General features: G+C 43.6%; 1 protein-coding gene across 6 annotated transcripts in view; it reads right to left on the reverse strand.

Annotated features, from left to right (window-relative positions):
* ATF7IP (activating transcription factor 7 interacting protein) overlaps window positions 1-20,088 on the reverse strand; it is an 813,149-nt gene that overhangs the window by 551,829 nt on the left and 241,232 nt on the right. The window contains exon 1 of one of the 6 annotated variants that reach the window (XM_069652713.1): window positions 19,379-19,702. The exons of 2 other annotated variants lie outside the window; for them this stretch is intronic. In XM_069652713.1, coding sequence (XP_069508814.1) covers window positions 19,379-19,425 — 47 coding nt within the window. In that variant the 5' untranslated portion in view covers window positions 19,426-19,702. Of the gene's footprint in view, window positions 1-19,378; window positions 19,796-20,088 lie in introns of those variants that run through there. 3 more of the 6 variants (XM_069652708.1, XM_069652709.1, XM_069652714.1) reach the window with 3 other exon arrangements.

Here is a 20,088-nt window from a genome sequence, read left to right on the forward strand (position 1 = left end):
GCCTCTGGCACTAGGAAAATGCAGGATGCCATGAGGCCTAGCAACCTCAAAAAGTCGAAGGCTGGGAGATGTTGGAACTTGGTAACCATCTGTAGAATATCTTGAGCCCTCACCTCTGGTGGCAAGGCTTTTCCCAGGGAAGTGTCCAGGATCGCTCCTATGAACTGGAGTCTCTGCAATGGTATCATTTGTGACTTCTTTAAATTGAGGGAGAAGCCCAGTCTGTGAAGGGAGTGGCACACGTGATTTAGCTGGATCTGAGCTTGTTCCGATGAAACAGCCCTGATCAACCAATCGTCCAGGTAGGGGTAGACGTGAATCCCTTCCCTCCTTAGACTTGCCGCCACTACCGACATTAACTTGGTGAAGACCCTCGGGGCGGAGGTCAGCCCAAATGGCAGCACTCGAAATTGATAGTGAGAGTTGCCAATTGCGAACCTCAGGTATTTCCTGTGTTTGAGATGGATAGGCACATGGAAATAAGCGTCCTGAAGGTCCAGAGATACCAACCAGTCCTGGAACTGAAGGGCCTGGAGGATCTGAGAAAGAGTGACCATCTTGAATTTGTCTTTCCTGAGGAATTTGTTCAATTCTCGCAAGTCCAAGATGGGTCTCAGTCCTCCGTCTTTCTTCGGAATGAGAAAGTAAGGGGAGTACAGCCCTTGTTCCTCTCCGCTACCGGTTCTAAGGCACCTTTCTCTAGCAGGTCTAAAATTTCCTGCAAGAGGAGCGGATCTGGAGCTTTCTGAGAGCTGATCCCCGGTGGATGACTGAGGTATATGTAGGAAAGGTAGGCAGTAACCTTGGGCAACTGTTTCCAATGCCCAAGCATCTGACGTGATAGCCTGCCATACCGCCAGATGTTGAGTCAACCTGCCTCCTACAGGTGTCCTGTGAGGGAAGTCCTCAGAGTGGTTTTGGGGCGGCTGATGCAGATGCCGATGGTAAAGAGGCACCTGCTGTTGCTGCGGCTTTTGAATATCTACCTCGTCCACCTCGGGTAGTTCTTCTTTGTCCCCTTTGACCCGGTCGACCTCTACCTCTTTCGAATGCGGAGTAGAAGCGAAAGGACTTGCCCCTCGCAGAGGTTCCTGTGGGATGAAAAGGTGTCTGACGGATTGCAGCTCCTAGGGATTTTGCTGCTGCTTTTGAAGTTTGCAGTTTCTCTAAACTGTCATCTGCCTTTTTCCCGAACAAAGAAGAGCCATCGAATGGCATGTTCAAGAGCCTGGCTTGCACATCTGGGGCAAAACCAGACTTTCTCCTGGTTGTTGTACTTGCCGCCATTGCTCTGCTGATACTGTCAGCCGAATCAATGCCCGTCTGGAGGGATTCGCACATAGCGTCTTTACCGTCCTGTATGATATTCAGGAACGCCTCCCTTTCTTCTCCCTCCGGGATGCAGTCAGCCGCTGTAGAAGCACACTCCCAAAGTGTATGGCTGAATCTAGCAAGGGTGCAAGTAGCATTAACAGATTTTAACGCCATACTACATGCCGAAAAGACTTTCTTTGCGATAGCATCATATTTTTTTATCGTCCCTGTCCTGTGGGACGGTGGGATAAGCCGTCTTGACATCGGTAGAGGATGCTGCCTGTACCACCAGACTTTCTGGGGATGGGTGTTTAGACAAAAACTCTGGGTCTGTAGAGGATATCCTGTACTTTGTAGACAGTTTTTTATTTACTGCTGGTACGACATCTGGGGGTTTCCCAGTTTGTCATGATCTTCCTCTGAAGAGCTTTATGAAAAGGCACCACAGGATCCTCCTGTGGGCCTTTGTCAAGAATATCCGCGAGGTCATCTTGTTGGAAAGATTGTGAAGGTGCAGACCACCCCATAAACTCTGTGATCCTGGCCATTAAGGCTCTATAGGGGGTTTCAGCATGCTCCCCCGGGTCTGGCCTAGCAAACTCCACCCCAGGGGAGGTGTCTAACCCACTTGCCTCCTGTAAGGAATCATGAAGATCCTTTAACCTGCGTTCTTCAGAGGAAAATTCCTCTCTAATTGGGGTTACAGGTCCCTGCAACTCAAATGTGTCTTCCTGTTCAGACAATTCACCCTCTTCCAAAATTGAGGACATAGTTCTCAATTGTTCTGAACTCAAAGGGTGTAAACCCCATTTCCAAGGCAGAAGGTGCCGAACTTGTCATAATCGGCCTCGAAAACGTCGATGTCGTCGACGCCGAAGGCTTCGAGCGTGGCGTCGAAAACAAAGGCGGAGGCCTCGAAGACCTCGACAGAATTGGGATTCTACTCGACAATCTCGAAGCCATCGACGTCGAGGACCTGGGGATAGACACTGGGTATGTCGTAACCGTGACTTTTCTTGGCGTCGACACCGGTGTCGAAGCTGGCGTCGAGTCGACAGACTCGCGTGTCGAAGGTCCCTTCGACAACGGCGTCGAAGACATCGACCTCGACGGCGACGACGGAACCTTCGAGGAAGGTTTGGAGGTCATAGTCCTGCTCGAGGGTTTGTGACGCGCTCGAGAGGTTTCCTTCGCCTTGGTACTGCGACTCGCAGCGTTTTTGACCTTCGGGTCTTTCGACCAGAGCATCGCTCTGAGCGGTCTTCGAGGGGGTCGAGGCCGCTTTCTCGAAGACGCTCATCATATTTTTGTGGAGTTCCTCCCATTCAGCCCGGGAACTATGTTTCGTGGGGCACGGGATTCTCTTTGGCGAAACAGAGGAAGAGGAAGACGGAGAAGGGGGATCTTCGACATCTCCTCTTCGAGTGCTTCGATCTCGAGGAGTGATGAGACCCACTCCGAGCTCTGGAGCGCGAATGGTGACGAGGAGACGAATGTCTCGACTTCGTCAACGAAGAAGAAGCTTTTAAAGTCTTACCTTTCTCCAGCTTCCCCCTACGCTCCTTCAGGGCCTTAGCTGTCATGGACATACAGTCCTCGCACTCCGAACAATGGTGTTCAGCTCCCAAACACCACAGACAAACTCTGTGAGGGTCAGTCAGCGACATCTTTTTCCCAAGCCTGATCGAGGAGTTGTCGGTTCCGACGAAGAAGCCATCGAGTACGGATCGAATAACTAGAGGTAAATAGGTTTAACCTGACAAAACTGAGCAACGGTATTCCGAGGCACTGAGTACGCGCGGAAAAACGGAACTGAGCAACGGGCGCTGCACGCGGCCTTTATAGCCAGGATGACGTCGGCGTCGATACGGCGGCTGTCGAGGGACATCGACTCGAAGGATGTCGACACGCAGCGCCCTCTAGAGAGAAAAAATTTTCGGAGACCAGCAGAGCTGGAAGGAGATATCTAAGATGAGGAATACGTCGGAGGACACAATCCCTTCGAAATATACATTTCAAGTTAGTGGGTTTATATGCTGCTGCCGGCACCAACGACAAATCTTGGTCCATTGGGTCCTTTAGTCTGCTCTGGCAGAATCTTTCCACACACTCGCTCTCACCTCAAGATTAGGTGCTTAGCGCGCCACGTGATTCAAGATGAGCTGTTCAGGAACCAGGCCGTCAAGCTCATGAATCAAGTAGAAGCTCCAACCTCTCCTTTCCCTAGAATGCCGATCGGCTCACACGGCCAAGTGGACAAGATGAATGGGGGTCAGAGTCAGAATTTGAAAAGCAGAACCAGGTTGGCCATTAGAATCATGGACCATGCACCCCTTGGTGTCCAGTCATAATGTCGAATTACAAAAAAGTCGAATCCAAAAAGTCGAAAACAAAAATGTCTCATTTTTTATTTATATATTTTTTTGGGTTCCGGTGGTAAAAAAAGGGGTAAAAAAAAATTTCAAAAAGGGGGGTTGGGGAGGAACCCCCCCATTTCGAAAAAAAAGCAACCAAAAAAAATAATTCAACATTTTTGTTTTCGACTTTTTGAATTCGACTTTTTGAATTCGAAATTATGACTATGAACCGCACCCCTTGTACGGAATTGGGTACGGTTATGTGGAAGGAAGAACGCAGTGTAAATATCATACTGAAATAGCCTTTCCCCCAAGAGACCAAGACTTTTCCTGGGTAGGAAGCAAAGAAGAGGCCTTTGCCGTTGTGGTGGTGGGTTGCAAGTACGCCTACTGCGAAGAAACACCCTATCGGGTTAGCATGTCCACACGTGGTTCAAACAGTTCCAATGGAAGATTAAGAGCTTAAAAATGTGTATGTTGTGCAAAATCACTTCCTCAGATGTCCATCGTGAGGAGCGACAACTGAGAAGATGGACTGGGGAGACGGAACAAGGCAGTGGCATTTTCTTTGAGCACAAAGCTCACCTTGTCTGCTGTGCTACAGGGGACAGCTCTCAAGGCCCGAGGGTGGCCATCAACTCTAGTACTTGTGTGCAGTTGGCCTCTAAAAGAGACCGATTGTGGACCTGAAGGTCAGCCATCGTGTCCCTAATCCACCCATCCCAACAAGGATTATTTTGGAATGATTATACAGGTAGAGGACTGGCCAGGGAAGGAGGCTCCCACTAGAAGGATGAGGCACATATCCATCAGAGTCCATGCTCATTACCATTTCAAAAGAACCAAGACCAGATAGGCTTAATCCCAAAAACACCCCAGCAATAGTTGAACATGACGCAAGCTTCCTGAGTGCGCGTGCAATCTGGGCAGAACAGCAATGTGGTTTGGGAAGAATTTGTACGTCTCTGCAGGATGGCAAAAACCCAGGCAATGGAACTTTTTACTAGCTGTCAGAAGAGACGCTCCAGACAAATACCGAGAATGGGAGCTCAACACGAACGGTGAACTACATCTGGAAACCATATCTACTATGCCCAGACTGAGGCAACAAAGAATATTGTGGGAGAATGAATTTCGAATTTGGCAATGACTGGGTATAGGAGGAAAACCGTAAAGGCCAGTCTTCCCAACTTATAGATAATTTGTGTTCTTATAAAATTAATGCCAGATTCTAGTGCTTTTAAGTTTTTTTTTTATTGAAGTGCACTTGGTTAATCATGACCTTGGGCACAAATAAAACAATTCATACAATTTAAACAATTATACAGTAACTTTAAAAATATAAAAACCTTCAATAAGAATTGGCAATGTGAGTCCAATGAAGATAAGGATGGACAAATTATAGGTATAGTTTGTAACGCAGGACAAGCTGTTGGAATGTGGCAAGCAGTTTCTAGTGCGCTATTATAGAATCTATAACTTGTCTCTTCTGTAGGAATTTTTAACCAACTACCTAAGATGTTAAATCGAAGGACCTTCTCAACATACCATTGCGAATTTTGGTGAGGTAGGAGAAAGGGGATCCGGGTTGTAAACCCTGTAGTCTATATTCACTATACCGCTTTTTCCCCTGAAGATTGGATGAGTTAACAACGGCATCCCAATGTAACAATGTTTTCTTCACAACAAGGCAGGAGTTAGGAAGGGACAACATTTGATCCACAGAAAAAGCAATGTTATCGAAGTGAGTCATGGCAGATTCCATTCATACAAGGCTCCCTGGTACACCTGGCCAGAAGTCCCATTGAAGTTCGATCCCAGGAGAGGCAGGCAGCAAATTGTCTGAAGAGCTTACAACGCTGCCTAAGCCACTGAGATCTAATCAACATGACTCCCAGCTCACATTTAGCTGGCCCTACCAGGACTGTTAAAAGTGCTCCAAGAATGGAGAGCTAAATGTTGCCCTCTGCCAATTCCATCCATTGAGCTGTGTCTCTTCGACAGTATCTCAAAGCTGTATAAAAGCCCAGGCACAATGCTGCTGTCGTGAATAGACAGCCAGCCCTGTATGTTACCACCTTTTTGCACAGCATTTTTTGATTACCGACCACCTCTTCCGAATTTTTATTACAATATGATCACCATAAAAGGATTTAGCTGTATTAGATTTTATAGGAAAACCAAGGTAAATTAATTTTCAACCCCCTCCAGTGAATACTGGTCAATTTTCCACACAAACTTACTTCTCAGATTCTGTTTATTACCAATCACTAATACTTTAGTTTTGGCTTTGTTAATAGTTAGATGATTCAACAAAGAATAAGAGAAAGCAGTGACAAAACACAATAGACCAATAGGGCTACAATCAATAAGTACTGTGCCGTCCGCATAGCATGGAGCTGCTTCATTACCTATATGGGAGAGGAGTTGTATTTTGCACTGAGCTGAGGGCACTATCCATATCAGATATATAGAGATTAAAAAGCAAGGATGGTCTTGGCAGCCCTGCTTCAATCCTCGATTTGTACTGATCTGCTTAGAGAAAACGCCCTCTTGGCTCAGGTGGACAGACAACTTGGTATCGTTATACAAGAGCATTGGATCCAGGCTCCAGTTTTTAAGTTTGTGCCGCAATAGTGGGCGGCACACTGAGTCGAATGCTTTTGAATAACCTATGAAACAGATACAATTTCTCATCAGTCCGCTGTAGGTTTCGTTAAACAAATAGTGAAGGGCACATAGGTTGTTAAGTCGTGCTATGGCCTTTCATGAAACCTGTCTGAAACTTACTGGAGGAGATGTGATAGTTGCTCTAATAGCAACGATACAAAAAGCTTAGAACTGGAATCAAGCATGGCGAGGAGTATGTAGTTGGAGGGATCCTCCCCATCTCCTTTCTTATGGACCGGGACAAGGATGGATTCCCTACACTATCCGGAATGGAACCACTCACCGTAACTGAGCTAATTGACAAGCCCAAAATTCAGGGTTTGCCTTCAAAACCACATTAGAGATGGTGTCGGGGAACGGGCCCATGGAGGATTTCAATTTATGAACCATGTTGAGAGGTTGTGCACAGCCCAACTTGGGGAGGGCTCTACAAAAAAAAAAAATCTTATGGCATTTTAACTTAAGGTAATGTCATCCCAATAAAGAGGATAAATGCTCCAGCCACGCCTCTTCTGAAACCAACGTTAATTTCCGGGGCGTTGACATTAGATATGCATGGTCTGTAATATGCCCATATTTCTTGTTGTTACAGGTTTTCAAAAGAGAACAAATGTCCAGTTGCTATGCCATTTAAGACAATTTCTATATTTAGTGGCTAGTACAGTAAGTAATTTACTTTTCACAATCCTATCTGTGCTGTTATCTTTCTTAATCTTTGTGCATTCTTTACGATATAGGCTTTTCCGGGAATTCAGATTGAGACATCGGGCCAGACAGGTGATAAATGCTAACAAATCCCAGTTGTTGGTTTCAAACCAAAGTTCTAAGGCATGGGAATGTAGGTGGATTAAAGCACACATTTGATGGTGCCGTCCGACCAACTGCTGCTGTTCTCCTGCAGGGAAATCCCACAATTGAGATTGGCCAACCAGAAAGTGTGTGTAGCGCAAACTGAGTCCATGAGATAGGGAAGTGATCACGCATGTCTAGTTCTGCGATGAGAATATAGTGCAAGTATTAGATCCAAGAAAACCTAATCAATCAACCACCGAAGAAGGTTTACCGCTGGACCACGTGCGATCCAGCGGCTCACCTTCCAGTAGTTTCTTATTCAGACACAGTCAAAAGAGTTGCAAAACGTCCCCCATCCATGGCCCACCTCATTTTCCCGTTGCGTCATGTAAAACAAAGAATCAACAGTGGCTTCAAAATCGCTTACGTTCTGAGTTTCAAAAGAAAGATGCGTATTAAAATCACCAGCTATAACAGCATTACCACCTGGGAACTGAACATAGCATGCTGCATCAATGTTTCTACTTTTCTTGGATGGTTTTAGAATACAGTCCATCAGTGGGGGGGGGAGGGAAGGTCGTATACACTAAGAAGCAACAAGCCACTATTGGAGAGGTTCCCACTTGTATACACAGGGAGAACATAATGTGACAGTGAGTCAAATTAAAACAGTTTAATGTTGAAGTGGGTTTTAGCTCCAACAGCAAGGCCACCCGATGAGCGACCTCTGCAACTGGGAGCGGCAGAAAAAGTACCACTTTGTATCAATCAATGAAAAAGGAATCAATCAGCTACGTCTCCTGAAGAAGAAAAATGCCACTTCACAAGATCGTTGAGGTGCCCAATGGGTTGGTTAAGAAAAAAATGAAAGCCACAAGTATTCCAAGTTAGCCATTTACAATTAGACAAAGTGGAACACCTTCAGTATTGTTCACACTATTGTGAAGGGGATCCAATTGGCTACTTCTTTAGCGTCCCTCTTGGAATAATGTTTGGTAGCGACAGATGCCATCAAAATGCTTTTTGGCTTGGTCAACAGGTTTTCGTTTAAATGAACCTAAAGGCTCCTCAGCCCTGCACTCGTTGCTGGCAACTAATGTTGTATATTAGTATCAGACAGACAGACGGTAGAAAGTCTGAATTGAAAAATGTCAGAAACGAGGTACTCGACGCTACCACCGCGTCGGATGTAAATTCGATTAGTACAGCTGTCCATCTTGGGCAACTCTAGGTGTTTTATATGTTATCTCTAGCGATGTTCAAGTTCAAGGCCTCAATTTTGTCAAATAGAACAAGTATAAAACTTCAGGAAAGGGCTGCTATTAGTGGGATACAGTCCTAATTTAACCCACTTTCCCAAGGTCCCAATCTTCACACCTGTAGTGGGATTCGAAACAACTTTTGTTCCATCATTTTGAAAGTTTTGCAGAGTAACCGTTGCGTCTTGCGAATTGCTGTGCCCCATTGACAAAGCTGCAGGAAACACCACATGAGGAACGATATTCGCTTCTATGACATTATGTTGTAGTTCATACTGGAAAACTTGTGGGGCAGACTGCACCCACTTGTCCATTGGGCCCTTTAGGGGTCTAGTGGTGCACTCTTCGGTTGTTCCTACAAAAGTACACTCTCGGTTATCACTTGGCGGATGCTGGAGGGACAAGCTATAGCTACTGCTGGCTCAAAGCAGTCAGCACTAACTGACAAAGAACCTGTTGGTGCTATTCAATTTACAGAGCCTCCCGTGTTTTTTTTTTCCTATGGGTGGTGCACTTGCCCGAGGTTGCCGTCGGGGCGCAGGGCAGAATGAGATCCGCCTCTGCTGTCAAAGATGCTGCAGTCTTCATTTTACCCAAGATGGAAGTCCCAACTTGTGCCATGTTCTGCGATACCCTTGCAACTGTGGGTGCTTCCTGTTGCAGTACAATTTGGGGAGGCTTATTTATACCAAACATATCAATGAGAGATGGTTCGATGTTAGTTATCACTTGGGAGGCTGATTTTGCAAGAATGATGTCAACAACTTGGGATGGAACCAATTTCAGGTCACGCTTTTCATCTGCAATTTTAGAGCATAAACAAAATAGCACATCAACAGAAGCGGCCACCACATTCAGAGTGGCAGATGCACCCAAGACATCCTTAGAGATAGTCAGGGGTGTAGAGTCAGGAGTGTCGAAGCTGGACTGAGTGCAAAGAGTCAATCACTTTCATTTGTGGAAAAACAAGAGGAACTTGAAAGCAAACATTCCAAATCTGGCGTGGCCGAAAGGTGAGAACCAATTACGTTGCTATACTGTGCTTGAAGATTAGTTATTTGCCCAGTCACACAGGCTGACTCCTGATGACCCATTTGTCGGAACCCATACAGCGGACATCAGTTTTGCCTCCAATGTCGTGCAGGGCTTACTGGCGACTCCAAATCAAGTGCCGTTTCATTTTAATTATTGTCAAGTAAACAGCCAGGAAGAGTCATTTTATAGAAGTCAGTGATCTTGGTATTTTCACCTGACGTGTCACTCACTGCCACCTTTTCATTTGCCGAAATGCTTCCCACGGATTCAGCTACATTATTGGCTGAATTAATTTTCCCGGTTGGCAAATTAGTATTAGGTGGCAGCCGAGTCGCTGGGGTATTCGCTTGTTTTGCTGCCTGGGCCGTGGCACAACGCAGGCCATATACATTCACACTTTTGGTCTTTTCATTGTAAAAAGCCACTGTTTAACAAACCCGTGAAGGTCAATTTAGTAAACTAGACAGTTTCTACTTACTATGCTCACTGATGTGCCTCTCTAGCGTTTATGAGTGTCGTTCTGTACTAACAACTTCAACACAACAGTACTAAGGAATGTCAACATGAGATAGGTCCGGTCCAATTGAACACAAACACAGCGAACACTGCGCACTTGTGTGGGTTCTTGAGCTTCGCCTCCAAGCACAGTGAATGGAGAGCAAAGAAATACAGCCCAACCTCAGTAGTCTTGCACGTACAACATAGCCCCCAGCAGCACGGCAATCACTAAAACACAGTTGCGATAAAAACAGGCGTTCCTTCCCAATTTAACTTTATCAATACATCAATACTGTAAGGGGGGGGAGGGTTAGGGGGAGTGCCAGGCTGACCCTTTCACTGGTTGCACTTGCTAAACGCACCTGGTTTTTTACGCTTTCTTTGAGGCATCTGGAATTATCAGTGGTTGGGCAGTCATTGTCAACTTTCAGGCAGGAAGATTAAAATACAGATTAACAGTATTCATTTAAATTAATTTCCACCAATGTATTATGGTAAAAATTGATCTTTTGTAAAAGGCAAAAGATGTTGGCATAGGTTACAAGTAAATAGTGCAGGTTCAGAAAGTCATTTGGCATGTTACGATTCACTGTCCTTGATATTAGTGTTCTTGGCAGGACCAACAAAATGTTCCAGGTAACTCAAGAAATAGCCACATAGGGAATCCAAACTTCTCAGTACCGGCACAAAGTGTGCTACACATTGCGTTGCAGTGGAGAGAAGCTCCCCGATTCTGGCACCCTCAATGGTTCAACCTTCAGTGAAACTGCAGTTTGCAAGCCATCAGTTACCAGGTGACTTGGTGCATGTGCCATTGCCAATCCAGTCAGAAGCTTTCAGAATGCACTTTGAGGTACTGTATCATCGTTCTCGGTCTTGGATATCAACCACAGACCTCAGGCTTTGGCAGCAACTCCTTTTCTGTTGTATCCGCACAAGGACTGAGCATTTAGGCCTTTCCTAGGAGTAAAATATTCAAGTGAGCTGCAATCTTAGCTGGTCCCTACCTTGCGTCTTTTTCTGTGCTTCAAAGCTCGTCCTATGGGTTAATCATGTAAGGAAGCAGAGCATCTGGTTGGACAATCATTTGCTGACTGAGGCTCTCTCCTATCAACACTGTCAGTGAGGGGATACCATATTTTATTTTTGCTGGCTTCTTTCCAGGATTTCCGTGTGATGTGGTTTAGATAACTACAGAGATTTCTCAAACAAGTCAATCTGGTCTGCTAACTGTAGATCTCACTCTCTAAAACATGCGGTTTTGCAAATACCCAAAAAATAATTCAGTGAATTTGACAAGTCAGTCTAAGGTCTATCACCCTGACGTAAGAAACATCCAGCTTTTAAGACTGACAAATTGTCACATGGGTTCCCTATAGGGACAAACAACCACAGGGTACAGCAGGCTGCTCCAACACATTTCACAAAAGCTGCCACCAGACAAGACCAATGATTGAGCTGTGTGAGGAGATGTAAACAAGAGAGTGCATTTAAGGAACCCAAATCCGACAGACTGTCTACACAGGTAAAGTAAAACTTGAATGTGCCATGATGAGGCCTCATCAAGAAAGGTCATTAAACCGGGTCAAGAGCAAGCAAAAAAAAATATATACTTCTTTTTGCTGTTTTTTAAGTGTAACTACTAAAATAAACTAAATTAAAAAACCCACAAAACAAGAAAAATACTACAAAAGAATTCAGAGGGCCCTCACGACACGAGAGGCGCAGCCGAGAACACAGTCCACAGCACTGTCACTTTTTGAATCGCTAAATTAGGAGGAAGGCATCTTGCCAGTCATCTGGATCCATGTGTCCTTAATTGTCACATGCAGAGTATGCGGCTTGGCATGAAGGCATTACTAAGAAACCATTCCTTTTTCCTTGAGGTCCTTGAGGAAATGCCCAACAAGAATGCACACTGAAGAAGGTTAGACTAACTTCTGAAGTGACCCTTTCCCTCTAATGAATGTTCCCGAGAACACAGAAAGCCTAATATTGGATCCCTAATTGAGAAGACCATTGACGATGCTGCAGGAGACTTGGCTCACAGGTTTTAGGCCAGTGGGGGATCGGGGGAGCTTTAAATTAACAGGGATAGTAGTGGACCCTGAATTTGAAAATTGACCGAGATACATGGTAGCATCAAGTAGCCCAACTTCTAAATAAACTATGGCAATGAAGACTCACTTCATGCGTTTCTTAATGCATGTGCTCAGAGTCCTTAGGTCCAGGGTGTTGTCCGTTTAAATCCTCTGGGGTGGATATCTCAAAAGTTTTTATTACAAGTACAGAGAGGGAATTAGGTATGTGATCATTAAAAGAAACATTTAATAATGTTACGATATAACTTTTAAACATAACTGCTTTTGCTTTGCTTAAATTGTTTAACTATCAATCTACTACTCAGTGTCATTGTAAATAAGTTTAGCTTCATCGCTCAGAGCCAGGATAGGTCCAAAGCGCAGATGGACTGAAAAGGGCAGAACATTTAATAGTAGGATAAAACCTCAGCCTTTACAGCAATGGTCATGGGAACTTGCAATAAGTATTTAGTCTGCTACTGAACTGTGCCACAGAAATGAGGATTCTAACAACTGTTGCATCCAGCAAAGCACATACACATTCTACACGCCAAGAACTTTGGAAAAAAACATTGTGGAGTAGATGTGACTATGACGTACAGATAGCCACTTGTTTTGCTCATGCATTTAGAATCAAGTCCTTCCATTTGCCCCTACACGACTGGAAAGAACCACCTTGTGCGTTAACCTTTGTATTAGAAAATAACTATTTGGGGTGATTTGATGCACCTTTGCCGAGTCGGTCTTTCCTCATTTTAACAACTTTACAGGGCTTGCAAAATCTACTAGCCCACTCGCATTGGCGAGCAGATTTTATGAAAGGGGAGTATACTCTACCTTGTTAGTGAGCATGAGACTTTCGAAACCTTTGACAGTTACTACAAAACAAACTTTGTTTAAAGTAAATGGTAAGCAAAAGATTTACTGTGCACGACTGGCCTTGGTTGGCAAAATTGCACCAAACATGAAGTGTGCTTATGTGGACCTGCTCCACTTTACAGAAAGCACTGGTCAATATTTTGTCACCCATTACCATGGGGCAAGAGCATTTCTGTTAACCAAGGAACTCGCCTGCAGGTCTAGTGGGATTTTTAAGAATTACCTCCATCTCGCTCATGTGTTGCTGGAAGGGCAGGGTGCACCGTTAGGTCTGATACAAGGCAGAGTACCCCCTAAATCTCAGAATCGCTAAAAATTTAAGGAGGTTGCAGATGACACTGACCCCTCTAGTTTAGCATTTCACACTGGTCAAGTACCACAAATAGAAACGGCTATTTATTGTGACACGGTAAATGACTCATTTAAATAGTTTAACCAGCAGCAACAGATGCCCGATTTCCTCCCTATTGCGTAGGTGGTGAGCTCAAGTCTGTTTTTTTGCATGGCTTCATCTCATTGCTCAAAAGCAACCGATTTATAGGTCTACTGGATTTCTTCAGTTTTGTAAGAAATAAAATAAAAATGTAAAAAGATTCTTCCATCCAATAGATTCCCCAAATCGTCAGTCACTAGCTTGGTTTCTTCTAGAGTTATAGCTACCTCTTCTTAAAGGTGACAACTGGCATGACATTCACTTATGTCAGACTGATGAGTTGTCTAGAGCTACCAAGTCAGTCGAATGGTGGAAGCCTGCATGTTCTATTGATTGCAGTATCACAGCCATAAAAAGGCAACATTCTGTCATGGAGTATCAGTTGTGCCTTTTGCCCTACTGTAGATATGGGATTGAACTATTATCTGGAGATATTGGGTTAATATTTGCAGGTTGCAAGGTCCCAGTAATCTTAAATCTGACCTGCCTCAAGATAGTTTTGTCTCCCAACACAATTGGTGACAATGAATAAGCATGTAAAACTACACATGTTGGCCGTTGAAACGTCCATAAATATGCATCTTAATCGGACTTCAATTTTTCATATACTCTAATACTGAGCAGCTTCAATCGCTTCATTTTTATGGAGCATAATCAAAAACCCAAATGAGTTTACTTTAGTTTTCCAGTACCGCATTTGGAATCTTCAAGAACTTACTCAGACATTTTGTGAACTATTCTACTTGATGGCAAAAGCAATGTTGCTTTAAACTGATGGAGCTAGATCTGTTGCCCGCAATTTAAGCTACTTTCTTGTCCTCAAGTAGCAGCTCCTGCTTACTGGGAGAGATCAGAACATAGGCGCTACTTCTAGTACCTACTTACTAGTACCAGTTTATTTCAATTCCTGCAAGCTATCCATGTTGTGCTACATCTCAGATGCGGTATTGTAGTGACTGCCAAGCACCAACTGCTCTTCTAGTATTGGAAACAGTGGATGAGACCAGTTTGTCCACTGTCTGTGCCGCAGGTGGGTTGACTGAAGGACACTGTATGGCTATCGGGACTTTAGTCATACTATACTGGCGCATAATCAATGCCTCCTACTGCTCATCTCGTCAACCTCAGAAGCATGGTGCCAAAATGCGTGCATGTTAGTTTTCAGAAAATCAGTCTCACAAAAATGTCCTACATGCTAAATTTCAGGATCCAGGCAAATGTAAATGGGATTTGGAGTGTGTACAATGAACTTCACGTTTAAGCAAGACAATTCATCCTGTTGACCCCCACCTCTTCCCACACCCCATTGGGCAGGAGGTGTTGATAAGATTTGTTCAGGCGCAGACATCCTGCAAGAGAGCCACAGGGCCATGCCTTGTATGAGAATCAACCCATTTGTTATAGTCTTCATTTATTCATTCATTCATTCATTCATTCTGGGACATTATTTTTGGTTGCCCTTGTGAATTACTTTAGTGCATTACTCTGTGTTCACCTAAATATTGTGCGGCGGTCTCCTTCGGGAGTTGGTGACTTAATTCTAGAACAGGCAGTATTTCACAGAGTTTCCTAGATTGCAAATGTTCTTCAGAATTTTCTGTAAGGCGTATGGCCTTTGTTTGTTGAGTGTAGGGTGACTCTGCTCACAGTTCCTCGGCATTAGGAGTCATTGCACCTGTGGCTCATACCATCAAGGTGACAGACCTTAGACTTCCTGTTGTCAAATTCACTGAATGATTTTTTTGGGGGTTGGGGATTTGCAAAACTTAGCGAGGGGTAAATGTGTCTGTTCCTTCTGTTGCAAGTCAGGTGGAGGAAACGTTGAATATATTTCACATGACTCAAAGGTCTTGGGTCTGCCTGCGTTAAAAAAAAGGAAAAAGAAATCATGTTAATAGAGGAACTCGCAGCTACTTGGTGAGTGCAGCTGAAGTTCAATGCACTCCAGAAAACAATCCAGAACCCAAATGGTGACAGGGGTTTGAGCAGTGTCAACGGGGAGAGAACCACAAATCGTAATCAGATATTTCTTATTGCTCAACCAAGTAGTTCAATCTGAAGAGCATGGCTTCCTTTTTGAGTTATCATTAATATGCCCAAAGGCGATGTCCGAGGCATATTTGGGAATTTTACATCCCAGAAGATTTAGATGGGGCACGCAGACCCTTTTGCTGTTCAGCTCCAATGTAGATTGTAGTCTCAGCCTGCAGCCCTTTTACCATTAAACAGAGTGTGCTTGTTCCTGTGGATCAAGATCTTCTCTTAGTGTTGGCCCTTTTGTGAGTGTAGGTTCTATTAACAATGAGTATAGATCGTTTTTAGGGAAACCAATTGTCTTACAAGCTGAGGTGTAGGAGTGATCGAAAATTCGTAGTTGGCCACTGCGTATTGTGGTGTTCAGGAGGAAATAATCGCGCAAGGTTAATGTAAAACCAATCGTACTGCGCTGTGCCCAATGTTCTTTTTTAGAATGAAATAGTCAAGTGTCATTACAGTTTTCCAGTGCTCCCAAAACCATGGAGTAACATGACTAAGCCAACACGTGTTCATAAGGTATTTTGCAAGGCTAATTGGTATCTTGTTTATGTGTTGGGTATGTTGGAGGTGTCCTAAATGAACTCAGTTTGGACGTTAATTGGTGGCATGTTGTGTTTAGTGCCAAGTAAGCTTTTTGCAGAGTAAAATTGAAATTAGTATTCAGGATGCATTCGTTTTTCAATGATCACAAATGCATCCTGAATGCTACCTTCAATTTTACTCTGCAAAATAAGCACTAAACACATGCCACCAACTAATATCCAAACTGAGCTAATTTAGGACAAACTCCAACATACAGGACGCTATTAACAATGAGTCTTCCCTGAAAAGGGTTTTCCCGCTACAGTACTCCAATGTCATTTAAAGTCTTAAAACACCCATCAAATATCACAGGCATCATTGCAATCATGCAGGCACTGTCCCTGAGTTGCTCATGAGGATGAACATATTTAAGACGGCACTTTACATCTTTTTGGCTAGTGCATGCTTTTCCTACTACTGCATCTAGCCTGTCTTGTTACATCTTGCCCATAGTCTTGACCTGTGCCTCACTAGAAACCCACACTTCTGCGCCATGAATTAAGAGCAGACGCTGGACCGGCAATCTCTGCGTTCCCAACAGAAAACCAACGAAAGAGATGAATACGATAAGCTATATTAGTTATTTAAACACTGCCAGTGTAATGAATCGTACTAATAAATCCAATGCTGTCAGTTTGCAAGTATTCTTAGCGTGCAAACCCATGAAGGAAAGATCCAATGCCGAATAAGTGCAATTTATTTTACCTCTCTTCACAGTCATGTTTTGATGCTGTGCACGATATCTCAACTCCTAAGAAAAATGTTCTACTGAACATTACAAGATAGATGCAAGAAGTATTGTTCTCAATAGAATACAACAATGTAAAAGGTTTCCACTTAAATGTATTTGGAACACGTAGGAAAAAATGATCTTGCTATGATGATGCAACAAGAACCAAAATCAATGTAAGAAACGATTTACTGCACAACACCAATCTCAGTGGCATTAAGCAAGACCAAGCAATGTCATCAAATATCAATAATCCTATTCACATGAACTGTCCAAAATACATTAAACCTTAATGCCAGAGCATGTGCAACTCTAGAAAAATGTGGCCGTGAGTACAGAGAGCCTCTGCTGGATTCACCGGGTAAACAAGAGACATATATGCCTTCCAAACGGACAGAAATGGTAATAATTTGTTCACATCACTTTCTTACTGCCAACTAGGTGTATAATTTTAAGTACACTTTGTATCACGAGCAAAATCAGCTACTGAAGTACAATGAAACAGAAGGGTGGATTGAGGACAGGTGCTAGGATAGGCGATAGCTTCACTAAAGATTCCATTGGGTCATGATAATTAATAGTGTGCAACAGCGCCAATGCACCATTTGGATTTTGAGTTATTTTTGCCCTTGGAAAGAAAATACCAATTCGAAGGAAAAGGCTCAGCCTGTGCTTACCAGAATCCTCGCAGAGCAGCAAATACGTTTAGAGCTGAGCTTTGAATGGTTCGAACCTGTTCTATATCATTAAAACTGAAGTTAATCACTACATTGATAGAGCAACATCGGTTTTTGCTAGAAATGAGAAACTGTAAAAGATAAACGTGTGAATTCTTGGAAAGGCAATACCTAAAGACATTGCACATACTAGAAATGAAAACCATAACTTGGTGGTTTGTTTTAGAGTAGCTATGTGAAACCTCTACCACAGACGGAGCCAAACCAACTAGGATTTGAGTCTTCTGAAGTCAATCTTGAGTCAGAAAATAAGGAAGCAAAAATACAGTGCAACCGAGCACAATGCTTTCTACTTTTGGAATGTTTTTTTTTTATTAAGAAACGTATATAATCTGATGACACATTTATTAAGAAGGCTAGCCAAATACCTCCATTTTTTTTTCTCCAAAAATAAAAGTATTCTATTAAAATATGTTGGTAATATAGAGGCGAAACACGTTTATGCATTCATCTGTTGTACTGGCAAGGCATTTTTTCCGACGGATTTGGACAGAAAACCAATCAATACAGATAATGGATAGCTAATATGTTCTGGGCTAACAATAAGAAGTTCCAACTACAGACTACCAGATGTTTGAAAGTGCTTTGCACGATAGTGCAAACAGTCTCTCAATACAGAATACAGGTGCAGACTAACATCTTAGTCTATTTTCACAACTTGAAATTTCACTCTGGTTTATGATTTGCAATAAAAAAAATAACGGCGACAGGCCACATTATGGTTACCCAATAACTCAAAAAAAATACTGGAGAAAACAGGCCCGACTAAATGGTGAACGTTAGGGCGTTATAATTTTGAACGCACCAAACACCACGATCTTTTCACCTGTGAACGTCACTGACAACCCTGTTCCTGGGAGCCTGTATCGGGACAAGTTTGTGAAAAGTTCACGTTGTCCACCAAACTGTACTGTCATCACGCGTGAATGAATAGGATTGCACGTTTGCACTGAGCTTTGAAGTGCAAGTCACATTTAATCAAAAGCATGCACGTTAACTTTGCACAATAAAATGTAAATATAACACCAATTCAGAGCTTTTGGGTTGTGACTAGAGAAGGGCAAAACGACAAAAATCCTCAAATGTACACATTCTGACACGGACTTCTCAGGAACATGCATCATCCACACTGCTATGAGTTTTCAATTGATCCAGATTAACTGTCAGAACTTAAGTTAAAAAGTGGACTAGAATCGTGTATAGTGGACCATTCCTTTACATTGTACACGGTTGTAAATCCGTTTATTTAGGTGGGCATAGTTAACTACGATACTTCCAACAGGCCCAGCGGATACATACAAAAGACACGCAAATAAAGCATTTTAGACTAAAAATGCTTATAGCCCGTCGTTTGCCAGAAAACAATGGACAAACTAAGTCACATTTTCTTTGTACTAGTCGCTATTAAATCCACCAGAGTGGTCTGGCAGAAAACCGTCCTTTTCCCAGCCCAATCACAGTCAATCCGAAGTAACACTGCCTGGAGTGCAGAGCCTTTATTCGCCAGAAGAGGTCTCTCTTGGGACTAAAACACAGAAAGAAAAACATAGTAAATTAAATCCCATTAAAGAGATAATTGACATTTCAAAATCTTTTTGGGGGAGCCTATGGGGTGCTTTGTGTCCAGTCACATTGCAAAAAAACATTTCTACAGTCGGAGTTCATAAAACGGTTAAAATACTCAAAATTAAAAAAACAGCACACAAGCCATGCAGAACTTCACATGGTGCATGCAATGCATGACTCGGCGCCTCCCTTTCAATCAATTGCTAAAGACTTTTGCAGTGCATGCGTTCTCTGCTCTGTGCAGCATGACACTCAGACCATGCGATCCCAGATCTACTATTTGTGCTTATACTACCCCCTATCGATTCGGAAAATCCCTGCACCTACCACAGTTCCCGCGAAATTAACAAAAGAAAAAAAAATGGCATTTTAAACAGATACACAAAGGATCAAAGGCGAATAACCAACCTGGGAGAGCGCAAGAGTCGCTCGCAGATCAGAGAAGAGCTACTCATTGTAGGGACTCAGTCCGGTAGCCACTACCAAGCAGGCATCCCATCCGCACGTAAATACAGCGAGCTCAGCGACAGGCAACTGCAGAGTGAGACGAGACACGGAAGGTAGAGGGAGGCAACCCAGGGAACCGGTCACAACCAGTTCCGAACATCGGTGCAAACCAATAAGCAGACAGCGCTCACGCGGAGGGCGTGGAAACAGTGCAGCTGTGATTGTTAGAGTTCAAATAGAAAGGGGGGCAGACTGGAGTGGCAATTGTTCACCCACAGCTGAGCTCACTTTAAGGAAAAGATCGGGAAGCGGCCAACACTAGTGCAGCTCACAAACTCACATCTGTTCAGTTACTATCGGCAAGAGGCCATTTGGCAAACACATTGCTGAAACATGCAATGGACCATTTATGTGTAGCGTGTCTCTCTGTGGGTTCCCGCCGCACTTTTCCAATCGCCCTTCTAGCCGCAAGGGGTCACCAACACTCACTAACAAGGCTCACAAATTGGCTCCGATCTCCTCTCGAGTCTCTGATTGGTTTACGATATGAAGCGCCAGGCGGGTGTTCGAGCATAGTTTTATGTCAACTTCCTTTATTGATAGATATGCCTAATTGGGCTATTCCGGGGACAACCTACTTAAAAAAAAAATAATAATAAAAAAAAATAAAC

This window comes from Ambystoma mexicanum, chromosome 3p, assembly GCF_040938575.1.
Source record: "Ambystoma mexicanum isolate Mex_15411 chromosome 3p, UKY_AmexF1_1, whole genome shotgun sequence".
In the NCBI taxonomy this organism is placed as follows: domain Eukaryota; kingdom Metazoa; phylum Chordata; class Amphibia; order Caudata; family Ambystomatidae; genus Ambystoma; species Ambystoma mexicanum.